This window comes from Telopea speciosissima, chromosome 9 (genome assembly GCF_018873765.1).
Source record: "Telopea speciosissima isolate NSW1024214 ecotype Mountain lineage chromosome 9, Tspe_v1, whole genome shotgun sequence".
In the NCBI taxonomy this organism is placed as follows: Eukaryota; Viridiplantae; Streptophyta; class Magnoliopsida; order Proteales; family Proteaceae; genus Telopea; species Telopea speciosissima.
In genome coordinates this window covers 4643435-4667768 of record NC_057924.1, presented here as the reverse complement: position 1 = coordinate 4667768, position 24334 = coordinate 4643435, and the positions used below count along the sequence as shown (strand labels likewise).

General features: G+C 40.5%; 1 protein-coding gene across 1 annotated transcript in view; it reads left to right on the top strand.

The window, feature by feature from the left end:
- The first annotated feature begins 766 nt into the window (after positions 1–766).
- LOC122640267 (CCR4-NOT transcription complex subunit 9-like) overlaps positions 767–24334 on the top strand; it is a 39152-nt gene continuing 15584 nt past the window's right edge. Inside the window, exons 1-6 of the mRNA XM_043833416.1 lie at positions 767–1054; positions 2136–2207; positions 10652–10738; positions 15430–15472; positions 15657–15763; positions 23700–23795. Coding sequence (XP_043689351.1) covers positions 875–1054; positions 2136–2207; positions 10652–10738; positions 15430–15472; positions 15657–15763; positions 23700–23795 — 585 coding nt within the window. The 5' untranslated portion in view covers positions 767–874. The remainder of the gene's footprint in view (positions 1055–2135; positions 2208–10651; positions 10739–15429; positions 15473–15656; positions 15764–23699; positions 23796–24334) is intronic.

The window sequence follows — 24334 nt, the reverse complement described above, 5'->3', positions numbered from 1 at the left end:
GGAGTTTATCAAACGGTAAAATAAAGCATTAAAGACGTCAAGACAACCAAGAGGATGCAAGGACTATTAAGGGTAAGCCATAAAATGTAATAAAAAAAAAAAAAAGAATATCTAGGAGCTGTATGAAGATATATGGAAGATATAGGATTGAATTTGATACTAAAATTTGACATTTAATGGATGCAAACTATTTCCGAGATACCCGCACCATTGAAATTGTCGCATTACTCATCCACATGACAAAACTCTAGACATGCTGATTTAGAAACTTGCCTCTTTTTTTGGAATATTTTAAAAGTATTTTAGGAAAAAGCTTCCCCATTACGCTAGAGTGTAATTTCCTTCTCACAGAGATTTTTTTAAGGGGCGCTGTTCCCTGTGCCGCAGCGCAGGCTGTGCCCAGACACATGGGGGTGGGCGCAATGACCACCCTGCCCTCCTGCACAGGCTGCCTATGTGCCTGGCCGCAGCCTGCGCTGCGGCACAGAGAACATTCTCCCTTTTTTTAATTATGTTTCCTCTTTTACTCTTAATATGTGGGCTTTGTGTGGATGATGCCTTTTTCAGAATGACTATTGGTGTGGCAGGCAGTTTGCACCCCACACTGGTGCAGTGGTGAATCGTCTATATCCGCATTCCACAGAGAACTTGGGCCATAGGTATTAGGCCTCAGTCAGTTGACAGTATTGATTTCCTGATTCCGGTTTCCATTTATGAGTTTATCATGTTCTTGCACATTTGCTTTCCTCACTGGACATCGAAAAAATCGCTTTTGAGATTGTAACTGTTCTGTTGCTCTTCTCTTATAACATGTAATGGTCGTCATTCCTCACATGAAGTGATACAACCGCGACGCCTCTGCTGAATCCTGATTATGTCTATCCGTCCTCCATCATTCTCTCTGGATCCTCCCTTCAGCGGCCCCAATTCCAATTCTGCCAGCGCCAACTCTGCCCAGGCCAATAAGGACTGTAAAATGGCGTCTGCCGAGCAGTTGGTGCTTGAGCTTGGTAACCCTGATCTTAGAGAGAATGCACTTCTTGAACTCTCTAAGGTATGCCCATCTGGTTTTGTTCACCCAACCCTCTTCCACCTGATTATTATCGTTTTAATTCAAGACTGTCCTTTGTTTATAGCTGAGTTGAATTGCTAGGGTTTTTTTATTTTTTATTTTTGGAATTTTAATGGGCATTTGAAAAACAAGGAAAAGGGTCCCATGCCACTTCTCTTATCGAAATCTTAAAGCCTCTTGAAGAATTATCAATTTTAATCTCAGTCGAAGACCTCAAAGAATTGTCAATTTTCGTTTCTTTTAAAGTCATCGTAGAATGTTTTATATGTGGCAAAAATGTTCATTCCGAAAATCGTTAGTGGTAGATTCATCGATTGCAAGCTCATCGAAGAATGATCTGTTTTAGTTTATCGGTTTCTGTTTTCTACAATGCTTCAGTTGGATTAACTTGCTTTACTTGTTGGCTACTTGGATAAAGCATTTTACGATGTCTGGAGATTAATATTTCAGATATCTGTTACTGCGGCTCATCCATGCTAGACTCAAAGTTCCATCTTTATACTTGTTTGACAACTCTAGATGACTTCATTCAAGCCTTAAAGGACATGAAATTAGGAAACATGTTGATACTCTTTTATGCTTGCATGTGGCTTTTGCAAGATTGTTTTAGTTATACATTTCAATTGGTTGTAGTGTTATTATGTTGCAGTATGTTTCATGCATAAATCTAGAATAACCGATTCGTTGTGAGGTATCTTATGCAGTTTCTGTTCGTGAGTTTCAATATTACTTATATAATAACCTATTATGGTGCTTTACCCAGAGATTTTCATCATGTTGTGTTTGTTAATACCTTTCCAGTTGCTTAATTAAGATTGCAAGCAGGGATATTCAATTTATGTGGTTTTATTTTATTTTATTATTATTATTTTTTTGTATTTAAAACCTGCAGTTATAGGATGTTTGTATTCATTTATAATTGAAGACCTCTTCTTCTACATCTGTAAGTTAACAGTGGTTGATTGAATTCTGCCGTGAACATTTTCTTTTGACAACTATGACATAAATTGAAGTTTAAATTTTCTGTGATGGGCTTTAACTTGTGTTTTTCTTCTTCTTTTAGAAAAGGGAAATATTTCAAGATTTGGCCCCATTGTTGTGGAATTCTTTTGGTACTATTGCTGTACTCTTACAGGTACGTCCATAACCCTTCGTCAATTCTGTTTCAAAATTGTAAAGCTACAATATGGTCAGTTTGTTATCAAAGTATGTTCTAGACAGTTGCCAAACAAGTCCTTCAATTTTGTTCTCTGAATTTATGCTGATTATTTTCCTCATTTTTGTATATTATGTACTATTTTTTGGCAAACTACCACTCCATGTGTGGATTAGTTGAGTGACTAGACTTAGACTCTCTTTGATATCAATCACTAAACTAAACGAAGTAGCAAAAATCATACGAGAAGAAATGTGAAGGAGTATGCCCGGTTCACCAGGTTCTACCACTGCAGGGCCCAATCATACTCAAAAGAAGATTTTGATCCTGGGTCAGAAGGAATGCTAGCTATATGCTTAACACCATGGTGCAAGAACTCATGAGATGTCGACAATATCTCGCTATCTCAAAAGCTCGAGACGAGATCCCATTTTACCCCAACTCGGTCGAGATCTCGACCCGACTGAGATTTCGACCCAAACACAATTATATGAGTGCCAGATCTCGACCGAGAGGCAAGATCTCTGTGGTTTTGGTCATCTTGGTGGGAAATCTTGGTATGCAGACACCTATTTATGCAAACCTTGGTATATAGACACTTATGCATGCCAGAAACCAGGACAGACAGATACTTATTTATGCAAATATGTTTTTGTATTTGTATTTCGTTTACTCAAAATATTATTCATAAATAAGCAAATACCCCCTATATGAATCCAATAAAAATAGTTAAAACATCAAATTCCAATAGGTTAAAAAGTCAACCCCCCCAATTCAAGAACAAAAATTGGATTTTCGACGGTAGGTGCAATTTTCAGCTTTCTAATACTGGGATTTTTCTCAAATCTAAAAATTCCATAAATCTTAATATGGTTAAATATTGCTAAAAACCAAAAGTGCAGTAAAATATTAATTTGTTTTGATGTCCAAAAAATATTTTCATTTAGAGCGATTTTGACAGCATTCGCGCACACTAAATTAAGTTTGACCGGTACATAAATCCTTCAATATAAATCAGATTTAAGCAATCTTGGACTTGTTGGAAAGCTTTCAAAACAAAGTAAGTGTTTGTCCCTACATTGCCTATTCCTTGCTCTGCTCAGAGAGGATTCTGCCTCTAAGCTCGGATATCAGAGGTTATGCCCTCTGTCGTGACAACCCATCACCGTTGGACATCTGCTTCTATCCTGGGCCAATAAGAATGCCTTTCCAGGTGAGCCAGAGTTTGATCCACTCAAAAGTGTAATCCAACTCTGGCGTCATGAAGGACTGCGAGACGCCTTTCTTTGCCCGACATACTCTGCCGTCTTTGGAGAGTAAGTCGTCTAGCCGGCTATAGCCATCTGCCGTCTGTAGTCGGGCCGTCTTCTCCCAGACGCCTTTTGACGTCCCTCCGAGTACTCCGCCGTAAGGTCCCCGAAGTCCAATAAAGTGGTAGAAACAGCAGTTGCGGCAACTACTGGGGGTTTGGACAGAAAATGTCGTTGGCCCTTCTTTTCTTGTACTTGATCACCAACTCGAACCGTTGCAGGAACTGAAACTCACTTCATATGACGCGCCTCCTGAAGCTTGGACTGCATCTGTAGATACTAAAGGGGCTTGTGATCAGAGTGGCCTATTCATAAAGCGTCTCCTTCCCGAGCAAATAGTGCCTCCAGTTTCACGCCAAGACTATCGTGTACATCTCCTTCTCGTACGTGGGATAGTTTAAGACGGCTGTATTGAACGTCTCACTTTGGTACGCGACCACTCGGCCGTCTTGCCATAAAACGGCTCCAAAGCATGAGTCAAAGCGTCCGTCTCGATTCGATTTGAACGGCTTCTCGAACGTCTGGCATGGCCGAACCGGTGCTTCCCCTACTCGTCGACTTCCAAGCCTCTCAACACCTGTTTTGTTTAATGAGAAAAAGCGATCAAAGGAGTGTGTTCTGAGAATGAGCCTCGGGGATTGGGTATCAATTATCGGTTTCACTGCTCCATGGAGGTGGGCACCAGACCCGCCGTAATCTCCTGTTATTCCCTGGGTTGTTGGATCAAGATGGCCCCATTGAAGCTATTATTGCATCGAAGGGTATGTTAGGTGCATCTCGAACAAGATGATCCAATTCCCGGCTTTGACGAGGTATTCAATCAGTCCTGCATTCATCTCTTATCCGTCCGAGTGAAATGGGTTCATTCCGTCTAGCGCAAGAAGCACTAGCTGCAGCCCGCCTGCAGATCAATCCGATAGCATATCTATACCTAGGAGTAGCACTGGCTAAGGATCCGCACCTGTAAGCGGAGCCGAGCAGGGCTGGGCCCCTACTAGTAAAGGGAAAATGGAAGTCATTCAGTTTACTGAAAAAAGAAGTCTCTCATAATCTCGTATTTTATACTAATCATAGTGGCTATCTTTCTTCAAGTGAGAGATCGGATCGAGAAACCATCCCCCAAAGGGTGCTGCTTCGGTCACCGCTGGTGTTCCAAACCGGCACTAGCTCTATAAGTCTTCAAAACAACCCACTGGATTTTCTTCTTCGTAAGGGGAGGAAGATGAGGCTAAACAACTATATTGGACTTTCGATTTTGCGTTGTTATTTTCACGAGGTTGTAAATAATCCAATGTTCAGTGAGATGACTTTACTACTGACTGAATCGCTTGAATTAGTGGAAGGAAACGAGGCTTCTGGCCCGGCTGGTCCCACTGGAGAGGAGAGTTTTGACTGCGAAAGAGGCAGGGGCGCGTCTGGTGGTATCGGATATAAGATCATGGCTGCATTTAGGGAGCCCGAAGGGCTTCTTCAACAAGCCGGTAGTGATCTCACTTTCGAAAAAGAGTGGATCCTGGATAGTTCACTTCGCATTGGTTGGCTTTCGCTGGTTTTTAGTTCTTGCCCTTTCTTTAGTGCGCTATTTTTGTTGGGGATCTTCCCCTTTTTTTTTGGTCTTCGCCTTGTTTAGGCAAGGCTTTGTTCTTACCTCGTGCTTGTATTTTCCTCCCCCCTTCTTTCCATTGGTTAATGAACTTTTTATTCATCAAAAAAAAAAAAAAAGTGTTTGTCCTGGTTTCCCACTAAGCGAAACTCCTATTTGGACTTTGATTTTTCAAAATCTGATAGTGCCATTGTGTTTAAATGGCCCAAAATAGGCTGTATTCCAACTTGCTAAGATCTCGGCCCAACTCGCTTTTTGGCTAGGTCGAAACCTGTACTCGAGACGAGTTCTTGAACCTTGCTTAACACATGCAAGTCGAACGTTGTTTTTGGGGAGCTGGGCAAGAGTGTACTAGCCACTTTGCCATTTTCGTAGCGAAATACCTTTTCTTGTCAGGAGGATGTATCTCATCCTATTTTTTGGTTCTTTCTTTAAATCAATTCAGTAAAATTATTTCTTTTTTGTTCTACTATCACATATTTCACTTCACTGTACATTTTGTTGATAGTCTGCTTAGTTCTTAACTTCTTATATTCCCAAAATCCACCAATTAGGATTAGTAGGAACTATTTTCTTGGAGAGTTTTATATTGTGCACTTGTGCCTAGAGTTTAAAAAACATTGCAAGAAGTAAAACCTTATTGGTCTTGAAACAAGGAGGCAATCAGACTCCACAAGTTAGCTAAGTATTTTCCACTAGTATTTTGGAGGAATTATGGGTTCAGCTGGTGGAATGGTTTGAATGGGTATCCACATCATGCAAAATAAGGTTTCCTTTTAGAAGGTGATAAGATCGTTTGGGAGTTATCATCCTTTCTGACTTCTCATGTAATTCGTAATACTGCCCTTAATTTCTTCAAAAATGAAAATAATGGTGATAAGGGCATCTAAGGTTAGGGTTGTACAAAGCCGAAATGAACCACAATCACTGGAAATTAGGAAACAAGTCACCAAAGAGAAAGTCAAATATCTTAGTCAGCAAAGTTCCGATTGGCCTAATATTCGAGTTGATTTCTCTATTCGGTATAGAGAACAAACCATCAAAATTTGGAAGCAATTGAATGGTCAGATTTTAAATATAGGAGAAACCCTTCTTAAGATAAACTAAAATTCTTACAGAAACCAGAATTCGATAGCAGGTTCTTAATGATTCAAAACAGAATCTGATATAGATCTGATGTAATGGAATAACAGCAATAAGAGAGCTTATCAGTTGCCTGAAATCAGAATTGAGAAAACTGAACCAGAAACTGAGAATTAGAGGAAACGGAATAGATGTAGGACTCCTAGATATCGATGGTATTTTATGGTTTAAAACAGATCTGGATTCTGGACTAGCATAAGAAACAGGAAAAACAGAATAGAAAATAAAGATAAACTAAGGCTGAAACTGATTAGCAGAACAGTATGAAATTAAAGCAAATAGAATCAAGATAAGAGAGAGAATTAACTTGCCCGGGGTAAAGAAAAGTTGCAGAAAACTAACCTGATAGATGGAGAAAAGAAAAAAAGGATATGAACCAGTAATCCCACCTGATCGTATGCTGAATCTGCAGCAGAACAACTACTGAATCTTCATCTTCATTCATAAATTCGTGTGCAGGGCTGAAGTTCCTTACAACCTTATATGGAAGATTCAAAAACAAACTCATATTAAGCTTAAAACTCCTGTAGCCAATAGCTTGTTATTGAAGTGGTCTTAACTAATTAAAACCCTGCATAAAATTAAGGAATACAGCTTACAACAAGGCTGACTCATGGAGTCCCTAATCCTGCCAACTACTAACACTCAATAACAATTAATATAAGAAAATAAAAACTGGGCATGAATTGTAATCGTGAATAGCAACACATGAACAGAAACTCAGGCCCAATTTGAACCAAAGAATTGGTTCAGAATTGAACTAGACTAAACCACAGGCTATTCTGGCATGTTTTATCTTCTTTCTTCTGCTGAAATTCTGCATCATAAAAACTTGTGAGGATTTTGTGCAGTATGAATGATTTGGAAAAATACCATTCTTCAATTCTAGTAAAAAAGAAAGGGTCCTTCATTTTATTATTGGGTTATTTTGTAAACTAATGTGTATTATTACATGCCTGTTAGTGCATTGAGTATTGCTTACAGCTCCTGGAAGTAGATGACATAGGCCTATGGAATCTATTTTGTCGTCCTTGTGCTGATTTATGCCTCTGTGGTTATGTTTAGGGCATGATCTTTCTTTGAAATTTGCAAGGAGGTCACCTAATTGCATTTCTTGCTGATATATTTATTGGTGGAGACACAAAGCTATCTATGTAGCGAAGTGTGTCTATGGATGTGATCATTCCATGTGGTCTTTGGTGTACGTTTTGGAAAGGATTATCTTGGAGAATGGGAGTAGGTGCTTCAGACTAATGTCAGCGCATTGGGATTATGGTTTATAATTGGTCCACGCTCCGTTCCATGCCTCATTTCATTGGGAACCTCAAAGTGGCTCTATTTTATTATATTCCATCGATATCCCTGGACAAGTTATTGAATAGAGAAGTGGGAGGGAATTGACTAGAAATGATGGTTTTTATCTTAATCCTGCATTTTTATCGTTTCATTAGAAAGGTATATGTTGCACATTGGAAGGGTAGCATGGTACATGGGCTGTTTCTAGTCATACCAGTGTGTTATGATCCCATCTTATGAATGGAGGATGCACAGGTTACTTTCCCAAAAATGAAGTACAAAGAACTTGCATGGTCTGTTTCTCTTGTTCAAATGTCCATTTCTATCCAATATTACTTTGGGATTCAATGCAACATGTGATTATGTTCTTATCAGGGGTCCATTGATAGAAACTATACCAGCCCTGAATTTGTAATTTGTTCAAAATATACTGGATTGAATAGAGGTGGACGTGTCACTTGTGGAAATAATCTGCTCAAGCCATATATTTTTTAAATTTTCACATTCCGTGTCTTTTTTGATCTAACCTTCCCCCCCCCCCCCCCAATTCCCCTGCCCAAAAAGAAAAAGAAAGAACTAGGGTTTTTTCTTATGAGGCAGGTGCTCTGGGTTGTACCGTTGTGGTAGTATAATGATCTCATGAAATCTTGCATGTACAATTTTATCCTATCTTTCATCCTCGTGATATTTTTTTCTCTCTGAGAATATACTATGTTATATCTTCTTAAAATGTTTGTTCAGGAATTTATAGCCTACTGCAACTGTTTTTTTTTTTTTTTTTTGGATGAATAAAAAATTCATTACCAAAGCAAAGAAAAGGGAGGGGGGAGGGGATACAAACAAGCACAAACCAATTACAAAGCCCTACCAAAAAAGGCAAGGACTAGCAAAAAGGAGGGCAAGAGTCCCAACAAAAACAATGCGCTAAAGAAAGGGGAAATGCCTGGACTGCAAAAGATACCCAAAGAAGCCTCGACGAACTCACTCTATCCCGGGTCCATAGTCTCGCGGCAGAATGCATGACCTCTGCTATCCAAGTTCAGAGGCAAAACCTTCTCCAGACAGGGAAGGGAGTAGGTTATGTAGGGGTGATTCTTTGGAAAAGGAGGGGAGCTGGGGTTGCAACGGCGAAAGACTCGAAGGGGTGGGGGGGGGGCAATAAGCTGGGGCACAGAGGGGGGTGAACCAATCTTGGAGTTAAGGCCCAAACGAGGGTGGGCTAGGAGAGGAGGGTTAGAGCAATGGGTCGAAAGGCAAGAGTTAGCAGGCCCATTAAGTCCAGCAGGATCAGCCATAGAGGAAGGGGAGGTGGGCCGGGGCATAGAGGGAAAGGGAAGAGGAGTAGGGACCACAAGGGGGCCCACAAAAAGGGTTGCGTTAGGGGAAGAAGTGATTGGGGGTAGAGAGGGACGAGGGGCCAAAAAAGATTTCACTTGCCCTTTGAGAAAATTGGTAATCCCCAGGCTCCAAAGGTCAGGCCTGGGAGAGGACACGACGTCGATGGAAGGGATCAACACCAGCGCCTCATAAGGAAAAGCTGGGTTGGCCGGAACAGTAGAAGAATCAGGCAAAGATTCCAAGGGGAGGAAGCGGTTAGGGCCAGTGGTCCTAAGGTCATCAGAGACCAACGGACAGGAGGAAGAAGCAAGGGGGAGACCGGGGAAGAGGAGGTGGAGACATGGCGGCGAACAGTTTTACGAGTCCGACGCTGGCGACGACTTCGAGAGGGGGAAGAAGAGGGGGCACCATCACCACCAAGGGAGGAGGGTAGAGGGAGGTAATGGATTTATGAAAGCCCGAGATAGATTTACCAGGGGAGGCGATGGCAGAGGTAAGAGAAGTTGAAGGAGCGATGGGGTTGAAGGGTTAAAGAGAGGGTTGGGGGAGGGTTCCAGAAGTAAGGGGAATGGAAAGTGGAGAAGGTAGGGGCTGGCATTTACCATGGTAGTGATCAAAGACTTTACTGGAAGCACAATGGGGAGCGGGGAGACCAATCAAAGTTCACGGGTTGCTAGAAGGAAAACCCTTCGTTATCAGTGACAGTGATAGAGGATGGTAAAGGGACATCAGCGGTAACTTCGATGCAGATTCTCGCGAACGCGAGCCCATCTTTTTCTTTGTTCCTCCATCGAAGTAGAGAGGCATCCCAAGGATAGAGCCCACCATGCTGACACCATCCTCACACCAAAAGTGCAGCGGAAGCCCTGGCAGAGAAACCCAGAGAGGGATAGAGCTAAGGTCGAGTTTGTTGAATTGCAAGTATTGATCCCATTGCCTGAGGAAGATTGGTTTCCTACCAACATTCCACGGACCACCTTCAAGAACACGAGATTTGTCAAACTCATCAGAAAATTTGAAGATAAAGAAACTGTTGTCAAGCAGGTAAGTCTCAACTGAACCCAGAAGTTTCCATTGCTTGGAAAGAGAGGTTTTGACTATGGGGAAGGGGGGACACCTACCAATAAAATTCCTAACAAGGCAGGTTTCCCATTTGCGAGCATCATTGACCAGGAGGATAGAATCATACTAGGCAACCTTGGTGGAACCGATAAAGGTGAGGGGAACAAAATGTAAACGAAGGCCATCTCCAGAAGGAGACTGGGAGTTGCCAAAAAGGGAAGACCAAGACAGGCCAGGGAGTAGGGGACCAGCAGGGGGGGAGGTAGGAGTAGATGAAAGGGAGGGAGAGGGAGGATCCTTGGGTGGCGGCGGTACCACCCCAGGAAGGTCGGACATGAGCCTCAATATCAACTTGAAAATAAAGAAACCATTGTCAAGCAGGTAAGTCTCAACTGAACCCAGAAGTTTCCATTCCTACTGCAGCTGTTGTTTGTTGGTTACGTGTAGTTTTTTTTTTTTTTTTTTTTTTGGGGTGGGGGGTTGTTTGCATCTTGCAGTTATCCCCTGTATCTGCTTTTTGTACCTTGTGTGAGATTTTTGTCTACCTTAGGTTTTAGAGCATTCTATTTGTATAATGAACTGAAGTAGATGAAATTGTGTATTTGTCTCCCTGCATTCAGGGTTTATATTACTTGATTTGATATGATGATTATTGATTAATGCTTATGCAGGAGATAATATCAATATATCATTGTCTTTCACCAACCCTAACATTGGGAGCATCTAACCGAGTTTGTAATGCACTTGCTCTTCTTCAGGTTGATTTTTCCTTCTAATGTCAATAAGTTATCCTCTCACATTTATTTGTGCTTTGCAATCTTTGAACTTACCATTGTTGCATTCCTTGAGGTTGTAGACATTTCTCTCATAAAAGATGATTTCAAATTAATGCTGTGTTTACTGGTTACTTAAGTTTTCACAATGATTTAATGAAATCAAAATTCTCTGTTACGTTCATGCAACTTAGTTGTAAGTTTCATTTCAATTTGGGTAATTTACGAAACACCCCCTGAAAATGGAATGATACTCAGATCACCCCCTCTTATTTGAAAATACTCAGAACACCCCCTATATTAGAGCCCTATACTCAGATTAGACCCTACTGTTAGTTTTACACTGTTAACTGATGAAGTCAGCTAGTTAAATTTTTTGAAAACCCTAAACTACCCTTGAGCAGAGTATATTTACTATTTTACCCTTGAATCTAAAAAGCCCAACATGTACTCTTTTTTTTTTTTTAAATTAAAACAAGGAATCGGAGAGGGAATATTTCCTCTCCTTCTTCCCCAAATTGCTAAACCGAATGGAGTTAGGGTTTTAACAACCACCACCGTCGGAATTGATGACTGTTATTGGGTTCTGATTCTTAGCTTTCGAGTTCTGTCTAGTCTTGATTTGCTGAACTTCTTTAGGATTTCTTTGGGGTTTTGAATTGGAGGTTGTTTGAATCTTGACGAATTTGAGTTCCGCTTGATCCATTTTATGATTCTGGATGAATGTTAGAGTTTGTGTAATCTTAGATTCTTGGGTTTTCATTGGTAGAATTAACTTTGTGTGCCTAATCTAGAAGACCCATTTCGAATTTCTGTTGTGTAATCTGAGATTCTTGGGTCACTCAGTTTTCATTCCGGAGGATGATATTCGCAAGAAGAGAGTTAGCATTCAGGAAAGGCTTCTCCAAATTTCTCCAGGGCAGGTGAAGATCATGAGGGAAGAGGTTATAAGCCTCATACCAAGATTGATCAGAGGGAAACAGAGACGGCGACGGAGACAAAAGAGGAGGTGGAGGAGTTCTTCGCGGTCAATCTTTGAAATTAGGCCTACAAAATTAATTAAAAAGTTCAGTCTTGTGGAGATGAATAGATGGATGGGTAGGAGGGGAAGAGGGGTACTAGAATTGGATGAAATTTTGTAGAGAGGTGGTTCATTTGGTTGGGTGGCACTGGGCTTTGCTTTCATGCGAAGTCCAGACGGCGACACCATGGCCATGTTCACTCTGTTTTTGGTCCTCCTCCGTCGAGGGTCGTCGTGTTTGGACCTCCTCAGGGAAGCAGAGGCGGCGGCGGTGGTGCTGCCAGGGTGAAGCAGAGGCAGTGGGGTATTTTAGGTTGAAGATGAAGGAAAGGATAGTATTGTAAATTTAATTCTAATGTTTTAGTACAAGGATAAAATAGTCCTTTTACACCAATAACTAACAACAGACTAACACCGTTAGTGTAGAGGGGGTGATCTGAGTTTCGTTCCATTTTCAGGGGGTGTTTCATAAATTACCCTTTCAATTTTGGGTTTTTTTGGCTTAGATTTGTTTTGGTTACAAGATAAATAATTTAGGGAGCTGGGTTCTAACACGCCCATACCTGGACTACTGCTCTCATAAGGCTCTCTCCTTGCTCTAACTCCACTTTTTTTTTTCCCCCCCGAATATTACCTAGGATCCAGTCTGGCCCCTAAGCTTTTATTAGAATCATGAAAATTAATAAAGAATACAGGGGGCGACATTCCACCTTACCCCAACCCACGACACAAAGAGGACACACCACTTAGGATAGCCTAGCCAACCCATACAAGAGCAAGAAAAAATAGCCATTAACTTCGTAGGAGGTAAACCAGCCTTGTCCTCACAGAGAATGGCTTGAAAAGGTCCCAAAGGCATGCTCCCAGGCTGAAACTTGGCAGATGACTCTGTATCACAAGAAAGATTGGCAAACCAATCAGTTACTCTTTTGCTCTCCTTGAAAGCAAATGATACGCAAGCCCGCGTGGAAGCCACTAACTCCTGAATCTCCTTGTAATAGTACCATCCTCCCTACAAGCTACACCTCTTCAAATTAACTACCTTGATAGTTGCCTCTGAATCACAATTAAGTAATTAACCACCACATCCATAAAACCCATCCCCTTGCACAATTTCAGTCCATCCCTCAAAGCCCTTAGATCTGCCAGTGAGTTAGTGCAAGGGCCATAAAAGTTAGAGAAAGCAGCCAGGACTTCCCCTTGTCGGTCCCTGATGATCCCTCCCCCGCCGCCTAGGCCAAGGTTACCACGACAAGCGCCATCCACATTCAGCTTAACCGAGACAAAAGGGGGGCACCAGTATACTGGGATAGGGCGTTTCCTCCTGAGGGCGGGTGCCGACAAACCAAGACACTGCAATACTAATCCATCCCTAGCAGACCCGTGAGTGCCTACCTTGGCCAGATAGGGTAGTTCCCTCACCCAAGTTTTGATGCATTCAATTATGGAGCTAGCTGTCCGCCTCTTTTCACCGTGCCTTCTGTTTTTCCTTTCCTTCCAGAGCTCCCAAATGATCAAAGATGGCAGAATCCCTGTAATATATGCACTGAGGCAATGGCCGCCCGCCAACCCCTGCCAAAGTAAAACTCGGCTTCTGGCATCCTGGGTGGGGAGATGCACAATGTCAAAAACTCTGGAGAAGTAGCCCCAAACTCTAGTCGTCGTGCCTCCAGCAGCGAGGCAATGATCCGTCGTCTCCCTCCGAGGGCTTCCACAGCAATAACACTTTGAAGCCAGGGGGATGCCCAGTGACATCAAGGAGTCATCAGTGGGTATCTTCCCATTCAAAAGCTGCTAAGAGAAAAAACCCACTTTCACTGGGAGTATATGATTCCAGATCCACTTCGCATAGGAAACCATTGGCGCCCCACCCCGCACCGCATTCCAAACAGCCTTGGTAGAGAACAACCCATTGCTAGAGAGGGTCCAAACCAACACGTCCTTGCAGTCAGACAAAAAGAAGGAGCCTGACGAAATACACTCTCTAATAGCGTCTGAGTCTATGCTGTCTAGCACATCCTGCCTCTAGGAACCATCCTCACCAATGGCATCCTTCACCCGCAGCCCCACATCAACCACAAGCCCATTATCCACTGTGTCTATAAGCGGGCCAAAACCCATCCAGTTATCCAACCAAAAGAAAATGTTACCTGCCCCTAGTAACCATCTAGAGTTGTTCAACAGGAGATCCTTGTGATCCAGTGTGTTCCGCCAAGACTTCGAACCATTCCCAGCCGCCTCTGAAAGTGCCACATGCTGATTCTTAAAGAACTTGGCCTTAAAGAAATCACTCCATAATGACCGCTCCGCAAGGGCCCTCCACAGACCCTTAAGCCTGAGGGAAAGGCCTACATCCTCTAGCAGCCTAATCCCCAAACCACCTTCCTCAAGCGGCCTGCAGACCCTCTGCCAACCAACCCAGTGCTTTATCTTTCCCCACTCCGAACTGCCCCAAAGGAAATCAGCAAAAACATCATAAATTTGTCGAGTGATCGCTTTAGGCAGAGCCAACATAGCAAGAACATGTATAGGGATCCAAGACAGTACATCCTTTAAAAGAGTGATCCTGCCACCTGCGGACAGCAACTTTCCCTGCCAGCCTGCAACTTTGCTTCTAATCTTATCAATCAATCCATCAAACAGACAAATCTTCAGCCTTCCCGAGTAGAGAGGTGCCCCCAAGTAGGTGATAGGGAGAGACTTCCTTGGGAAACCTGTAATCTCCCCTACTAGGCAGGCCCTAGCAGGAGATGCCATACCACTCAAAACAAAACAGCTCTTCTGCCTATTAACAAGCTGACCCGAGAAACCTTCGTATCTGCTGAGAAACCCCATAATCTTATAAGCAAAATTGCATAGGCTAATAGGGCGGAGATCAGACATTACCTCGGGGTTCTCCTTCTTGGGAATGAGCACTAAGTTGCTCTAACTCCACTTGTAGTAGCTTTTCCTGACAAAAAACTATTCAGATTATGTGCTTTTGCTAATTGATATGACCTGTTAAATCTCTTTCTTCATCTTATATGAAACGGCTTCATCTCCTCTGTTCTGCAAATGAACAGAGCTTGAATCTGATAAACATCATTCTTTATTTGATTTGCATACATTTTATCATTTACATAAGCTATGGCGAAGGTTGCTCCATTGTGACCAAGAGGTCATGGGTTTGAGTCTGGAAACAGCCTCTTTGTGAAAGCAGGGGTAAGGCTGCGTACATTATGACCCTCCCCAGAACCCGCAATGGCGGGAGCCTCGTGCACTTGGTACGCCCTTTATAAGTTATAGCGAAGCACCTTGTAGCTGTGGTAGTTTGTCAAGTAATATTAAGATGGGGTAGTACTGTTGTACATTACAGGAAAGATGTTCAAACATTCAATACACATGGGGAAGTGATTGAAAGGGTAAGAGAGAGAGAGAGAGTGAGAGAGAGAGAGAGAGAGAGAGAGAGAGAGCTCATGAAGTCATTGAGTGTAGGTTAAGTGATGTGATGTTCGTGCTACTTCCTCATCTAATTCTCATTGCATTTGGAATTCATTCATTCGAAATTTATGAATGCAATATGGTTATATTTATTGGTTACTCCCGCCTTTGTCATTTTGCACAAGCAACTGATGCTTTTATTTTTCACTTGCTGTGATTTTGTTTATTATTACAGTGTATAGCTTCTCATGCAGACACAAGGACATTGTTCCTAAATGGTAATTTCTTCCTGTTATCTTTCTTGACATATTTAATGGGTTTCCTACTGAGATATTGCTTACTAATTTCTTAGTATTTTGAAGGAAGAAGTTTCTTCTGTGAATTCTATAAGTATCTATTTGTTGCATTATTCCCTTAAATAGAAATGGAAAACTGACAAATTTTTGTTTTGTTCTTGTGCAGCCCATATACCTGTGTATCTTTACCCTTTCCTCGATACAAAAGATGCGACAAGGCCACTCGAATATCTGAGGCTTACCAGCTTGGGTGTTATTGGTGCCCTTGTAAAGGTAAATGTGACAGATGATTCTATATATTACTTTGGGTATGGTATTGTTTTATTTATATATAATGGTTGGTTATAATCATATGCGATTCCAAAGTACAATTAGTAAGTTTGTAGGAGTATGATGAATATCAGCATTCCTAAATTTGACACCACAGATTGAACAAGGATTGTTGATAGAGCTAGCTTCACCAGGATTTTAAGTAATAGGTAGGTATCATATTGTATCGGCCGATACGTATCGGTCTTGGTGGGAATCAATACGATGCTTACCGCTATGATACTTATTTTTTTTTTTAAAAGTTTGTATCGACTGATACAATTTGATACAAGTAAGATATGCCTCCTTTAAATCTGCGAAACAAAAACCATGAGTGAGATACGAAAATGAGAGTGACCGAAGGCCTTGGAAACTTGTTCTTCTCTTTGATACGAGTAAGAGAAACACCTCTAATCTTCACCATTTCAACAAGTTTTGGGGACTTACAATGTTCAAATCTCAGATTGAAACAGATTTGGGCAAAAAAGTGGTAAAGTTGTTGATCTCCCTTTTTTTTCTTTACTTTTGTTTTTTTTTTTTTTTTTTTTTGTGTTATGCACCACTAGATAGGTAAACGATTTAAATCCTTGCATCAAACTGATATATATTTACATATTGCATAATAAGGTGTTTTATTCTTCAAAACTGTATTTTATATGTATCATAAGCACATCCATGAATTTCTTGACCATTTCCATGCGTATCTTGCGTCTCTCCGTTACAATACGATACATCTCTTAAATCACCCCTCCGATACGACACCATAGTTGTCAAGGCGGCAAAGTGACCCAAGGCGGTGGAGAGGTGCCTAAGCGCTTAGGCGACAAGCCGCCCACCTAGGCATCACCAAGGCGACCAAGGCGCTCTCAAGTGCTTTTTTTATTTTCCCCCTTTTCCAACATTATTTAGTGTGCTACAATATTTTAGTATGCTACAATATATAGCTTATATCATCAAAAATCAACATTAAGCCACATCAAGTCATCAAAAATCAGCAAAGAACTAGAAGACAAACAGAATTGAAGAAGCAAGCTATTAGAAGTTTGAAACAATCAAAACATACATTTGGTTTATACTATTCTTAGAAAATATGATCTTATCTATAAGTAATTAAATTGCTCTTGATTTAGAGAGATGTTCTTGTTCTTTAAGAAGTTTGACTACTCAAATGATTTTATTTTTACGTGAGACTTTTTGTATTAGTTAGAACACAAAGCCAGCTTTCGAACAAATCCAAAATTGCTTAAATCTGATTTGTATTGAAGAAGTTATGTTTCGTCAAACCTTATTTGGTCTGCGCGAATGCTATCAAAATCACTCTGAATGAAAATATTTTTTTATATATCAAAACAAATGAATATTTTACCACACTTTTGGTTTTTAGTAATGTTTTACCATATTAAGGTTTATAGAATTTTTAGATTTGAGAAAAACCCTAGCATTTGAAAGTTGAAAATTTCACCTACTACCAAAAATCCAGTTTTTGTTCTTGAATTGGGGGGGTTGACTCTTTATCCTTTTGGAATTTGTTTTTTTAACTATTTTTATTGGATTCAAATGGGGGGTATTTGCTTATTTATGAATAATATCTTGAGTAAATGAAATTACAAATATAAAAACATTTACTTAGAGAGGAAAAAGGGCAATTAAAAGAATATTACAACTTCTTAATTAACCATTTGGGTGATAACAAGTTGCAATAACAATTCTGACGATTGGATGTTTTGAAAATGTAGATTATAAACATGTCAAATTTTAGATCGAGAACAATGCCTAGTGGCAGTTGGTAGACATGTGGAGTGTAAAACCCCAGCCTACCAGGAGGTCTTGGGTTCATATCTTCCCTCCCTCCCTCCCATGGAATAGCTACCTATCAAAATATATATATATAGATTGAAAATTGCTGGGCTGTGCCACACACATCGGGCTCCCAGATCCCCCATTATAGTCCTCAATTTTAGTATTTTACTTCGCCACATGAAATACTGAAATTGGTTAATACTTGACATGAGAATGAATACAGTTCCAAGGCCATTACCCAGTGCTTGTCCTCCTATGTGAAGTGGATCAATTTGGATATTCAGTCCTACTTTTGTCATATTTTGCATAAAGTGGTCGCCCTCAAGATTGCCTGGGTAATCTGAACCTTTTATCATTCATTGCTTTAACCTTTAACCTTTGGCATTTTTATATTACCATTTTTAAAGTTATTTCTGTAGTTTGTTTTTAAAGCACTTTTCACCATGTAGCTATGTTGGATGGAGTTCAAATTTTGTATACAAATAAACTCCAAAGTCATTCTAAATAGAGTTTGCCAAATGAAAGAATAAAACATTGAAAAATTAAGGAAACCAATAACATTCATGACATAAGGTATAGTTATTTGGATTCAGAATTTAATTACTCCACTGTAGAAAACAAATAATGCCGATTTTTATCCAACTTGGCTGGAATCGGTGGGAATTGATCAGAAAGTGATCAAAATCGATTGGATCGGCTGGATTGCTCATCGTCAATTCTGATCTGAATCGGTAGATTGGAATTTAATTCTAATGTTTTTTGGTGTTTGCTGATACGTCTCGATATCGGTCGGTGTCGATACGATACATACCAATACGTATCTATTTTTTTTTTAAAAACAATGTATCGACTGTATCAATATGTATTGACCGATACATATTGATACGATACATACTGTTTTCAATTTTTTATTATTTTTAAATGTATCGATACACATGCCTTTTTTCATATTTTACACCAAACACGAACCAGAACCCCCAACTGATGCAGGACATACCCTAGGAGCTAAGGTATCCCGCAATAGGACAGGACCACAGGTTGTAACAACCTAATATGGACTTAGGACAAGGGCTGGAATTTGCACAACTTTACATTCAACATGAGAAATAAGTAATAGAATTTACCACCAGCACTATATCATCATAAATCAAATGAATAATCCCCACAAGCTGTAGGAAACAAATCTAGCAACTAATATGATTAGATCCACAAAGCTAGATAAGAAGATTCAAGGTATTGCATTCAACTAATCCTTAAGCATGAATAACAGTCCACATAGATTGAAAAACCACCAATTAGAAGATTAGGAATATAAACCAATATCGAGACAATGCAATTAATTCAAAAAAAAAAAAAAAAGTACTGTTTTGGGCTGAAAAGGGTGGGGAAAATAATGCAAACAAAATTATAAAATTCTGTTTACTAAGGTTAAAGAAGGGATGGGTTGTAGAGGTTGGTTTAGGACTAAGGCTTTCAAAAAAATAAAATCTAGGAATGGGACTGGTGTGGCTAGAGATAGGGTTAGGATGGGAACAAGGATTTTTTTCGGTTGAGAGGGAGATGGAGGGGAATGGCAATAATGGGCTGGAGTGTTTCAGCAGCAAGGGGACAGTGGGGGGAAAAGGGGATTCATGACAGCAGCAGGGGTGGAAAGGGACTCACGAACAGCAGCAGGATGGGGGAAAGGGATTCACGAACAGCAGCAGGAGGGGAAAGGGAGAAGAGAAAGGAGAGCCATGGGGGAGAGGAAGAAAGAAAGAGAGAGAGGGAGTCGTCCCTTGATAGAGGGAGAAGGAGAATCGTAGAAAGGGGAAGGGAGAGAGTTTCATGCAGAAACTGCTTTCTTCATTCTTCATTCATTAAGTCGATCAAATGTCTGAATACAACTTAAATAAAGACAACAAAAAAAAATGTAAATCCCTAAAATACCCTTAACCTAGTTAAATGAAAGGAACAACCACAGTACCCTCACATAAGTTATGGTTGAGAAGTGTACCACGATTGGGGGAGTGTCCCTATTGTGGTTGAGTCCATTATGGTTTCCTTTATTGTTTTATGTCTTTAATTGTTAGGAGTTAGGAGTCAGTTTCCTAGTCTAAGTTAGTTACCTATTTTAGATTAGGTTTAGTTTCCTTTTCCTTTTATGATTGTAATGGTTTTATTATAAATAAGATACTTGAGGGAGGAAGCAAGTTAACACATACGGCTCCTCCCCTTGCAGCTACTCTTCTCTTCTTCTTTCTTCTCTCTATTCTCCTCTCTAAGGTTACTGGTTACAGGTCCTAGGTTTTCTACAGTTATAAAGGCTGAAACTAAAGTGCAGAATTAAAAAATAAAAATACTAAAATGCCCTTCACTTATTCAACCTAAATAATAAATAGAAAATGACAAAAATAACTCTCGATGTCTAACAGCCTCGTGCTAGCCTGTAGCATCTGAAATCATCATCGAACCATAGCAACTGGCTCCGTGGAAGTAGTCTCCTGCGCCTCTGGTAGTAGTGCACAAAGGGGCTCTGGTAATGGTATGGCATGATGCCCCCATCAATCCTCCCTGCCCGCAAAGAATTCACCTCCAATGAATGAAAACTCTGGTAGAGCTTAAGGAGGTCGGGATCAATGCTCTGGAAGTCATCAAATGGAATCCAAGAATTATCGATAGCCAGTCTTCCAGGCTACTTTACAAGGAACTCTCATCTCCCCCCTTGAGTGGTGGATACAATTCTCTCATCAAGTACATCCTCAAGTAAGGTAGGGCTATGCTGTCTAATGTCAAAAGGGGAGTCGTCCAATGCATCTGGTTAAGGTGAAGGTGTGGTATCTGGGCCATGATAGGGAGCAAGGTCTTCAACATTGAATATATTACTAATCCCCATAGCAACTGGAAAATCAATCACATATGCACTGGCACCAATCCTTTTGATTACCTTGAATGGACCTGCCCCACGAGCATGAAGCTTGCTCGCTCTTCCTTTAACAAACCTAGCCGGATGGATCCGAACCTTTACCATGTCTCCTTCTTTGAACTCTTGCATAAGATTTATACTGATCATTGCTAGAAGCAATCCGCTGTCTTATCTCTATATGCAACTCATGTAAGCGTTGTGCAAAAGACTCAGCTGACTCACTAACTCTAGAACTGACCAATGCAGGGGTAAGATCTATGGGTGTTTTAGGCTGTGTACCTAAGCATATCTCAAAGGGAGACAAACCAGTCTACCAACTCTTGGACATGTTATAGGCAAACTCAACATGAGACAGAACATGATCCCAAGTACCTAGACTCTCACCAACGAAACATTGAAGAAGGTTACCAAGACTCCTATTGACAACCTCAATCTGACCATCAATCTAAGGGTGGAATGCAGATGAAAAACCGGAGTTTAGTACCTAACATGTGCCACAGGGTTCGCCAAAAGTGGCTAGTGAACTTGACATCTTTGTCTGACACTATAGTGAGAGGGAGCCCATGATATTTGAAGATATTATGAAAGAATAATCTTGCCACCGCAGAAGCATCAGATGTCTTCGAGCATGGAATGAAATGGACCATCTTTGAGAATCGATCTACGACCACAAAGATCGAGTCATTGCCTCTCACAGTCTTGGGCAGACCAAGCACGAAATCCATGCTAAGGTCCTGTCATGGGGCATGTGGCACAGGCAAAGGAGTGTATAGACCCGTGTTCTATTTCTGTTGCTTCGCAGTTTGACAACCACGAAAATTTCTGAAATTGATTTCTTAGTGAAATCAATACACCAGCCAGCAAAATAGATAGCTTCCAATAAATCGATTCAGGAAGGAAAAAAAAAACAATATCAATCTCCAAATCGCAAAACAGCACCTGAATCGATCTCAACCTTCCCACATACCAAAAACCAAGACCTAGTTCTTTTATATAGACATGAACTAGTCTCAAACAGTTCCACAAATACGCAGCATAGGGTGCTGCATCCCCTTCAAGGTAAGATCACGAAAACCCTCAAAACTTTAGGTCTTCAAAGCCGCAACCTTATTTTGATCAAAAAGAAGAGAATAGAGAAGGTTCGAGGATGTTAGATTGACTCCTACAGTCCTTGCTCTGATACCACAAAATAATTATAAAGAGAAGTAGAAAGAAGGAAGAAGAAGAAGTGAGGAAGAGGAAGAAGAGCTGCTGCGCAAGGTGGGAGTCACAGCCCTTAATTGACTGCCCCCAAAACATTCAATATTAATATGTTTCAATACGGTAGAAATCAAAAGACCAAAACACCCCTAAGAGGGAATCGTGAATTAGTGCTAGCGCTAATTCACGACTCCTTCCCCCTTTACATCAACAACTTCTAACACATTCTAACACTTAAACAGGTGCTTGTTCAGTCTAGCAATTAGGGATATTGACAGAGTTTCTGGAACTTTCTTCTTTAAAAGATTTTGCATTCCTTTATTTAGTCTCTCTCCAAGGGGAATGCTGACCTTTAAAGAAAGATTTCTTTAATCTCTGCCAGAGGATCACAACACCCCACAAATGCATCCATTCGTCTCTTTAATATTTCTGTTTTCAATAAAAAAAATTGAATGCCTGGAAAGTGAAGAATTTGACAGTAGCTGAATGATTTGATTTGGTGGTCCTTGATAAATTAGCCTTTTTTTGATAGAACATCAGGATTTTAAGCTCATACCCACGAAAGCTGTACGCACGAACTGAGACAGATACATATACAAAACAGTACAAAATACATAGCAACTGTCCCTTCGAGGTGCCCTCTTTTTATCCAAGAAGAGCTTACATCACAAAATAGGGTATGGCATGATGTATGCTTCCAACTCCCCTCTCCACCTCGAGCTGAAGCATCTGCCAAGGAGGTAGAGCTTCTAGGCCACCAAGAAAAATAGATGTTCCCCTGCTTAAGTAAGCAGCTAATCTGACTCTCCAAATTAGATGGACCAGCTTCCAATGGACTTCTTTATTACGAGACAACCATATACCATATTGATATTATAACAAATTCTATGGTAAGATTAGTCCACGGCTATTATTTGTAGCATAGATTGATGAGCCCCCAAATAATAGCATTGATTTCCAATCTATTGGAATCCTGCTCAATGGTTCCAGACAAAACCAAGAGTATATTTCCTTTTATGGTCTCCAAAAACTCCTACAATTTCAGGTGGCCCTGGATTGCGCAAGCTGCTCCCATCAAAGTTCAATTTCATTAATGTTGTTGGTGGAGACATCCATTCCTGCTTCACTATCTCCTGATGGGGTCTAGATCTTACCAACTGCCACCATTCTATCTTCACATAATCAAATGGAATGCCTCTAAAGCAATCCTGATTGGTTGCCTAATGTGCTGCCCCTACTCATAATCAACTAATGTTTATTTTTGACTCTCTCTTGTGCTCCCTCAAGGCCCAACTATTTCTCCCCTTACATGGTTTGAAATTTCGACCAAAATGTTGAAGTTTTGGCAACCTATTTCTGTTTCAATTTTGGTCGAAACAATATGGCATGTAAATTGAGGGGTCTTTGTTGTTTCGGTTTTCCACCGAAATGGACCATATTTCGGTGTCATTTCAGTTGTATATTTCTGCTATTGCAGTGGTATATTTTGGTTTTGACCAGGGTTGAAATCTCAGTCGCACAAAAATTTTGGACCTTGCTTCCATATACTCTAAAGATTTCCATGATAGTATAACTGTACAGGAAATTTCACCCTAGAACCAAATGGGATATAATTCCTAAACCAAGCTAAATCCAAAATAAGCCATATTTAGGAAATACGGATATTTATGACTGCAAAAACTTGAAAGGCATTCAAGTCACTGAGGATGTGCCCGACTCCTGACAAGACTCATGCAGCACGCATATTGGAACAAAATCATAGCCTACTTTCTTAGTTCTCATTGTTTCTTTCTGAACTACTAATACTTATTGATCAACTATGTCACACTTGCGCATTCACACATACATGCAACACAATCACCCAGACAGCTGCAGTTCTCTGATGCCTGAACAAGATTTTTCCAATATGTATCACTAGTAATAGTTTGTTCATTATTGTTTATAGTATTCATTTAATTGCACATAACAAAATAAAAGTTCTGCACTCCTCTGCAGGTTGATGATACAGAAGTTATTAGCTTCCTTCTCTGTACGGAAATAATCCCTAAGTGCCTGCGCTCAATGGAGTACGGTAGTGAGCTTTCAAAAACAGTGAGTCACAACATTTCTTCTAACCTATATAACTTGTGTCACTTTCCACTGCAATTCTTTTTTCTCGGACTTTCAAAATATTCTATGGTCCCCCCCCCCAATAAAAAAATAAAAAAAAAAGTATAAAAATGTAGTTGTTGATGTGGCTGCAGGTTACTTTGTATGGATACAAGCGATTGATCCCCTTAACTTTTGTTATTTTGTTGAGGCGCCTCTTTTTAGAGTGGGAAAAATGTGGCATAATTTTTGGGTTCATGATGTCATTTATGTTGGTGACGCTTCTAGTTTCTGATAAAGCTTGAACGCTTTTTCCATCTTTCTCAGATTTCTTATGGTCCTATGGAACTACTGCAGGGAAACAAAAGAGGGCCAATGATAGAATGCAGCTTAGCTGCTGAGGTACTTGAAATTTAAAGGCTCTTCCTACACCTGGGGTGGAGTGAGCTGGAAAGCTTCTCTCTACTGTGTAGCAACAACTAGGGAATGAAAATTTGTCTAAATGGGATAAGAGAGGAAAATAAAGAGACCTGATAATGCCT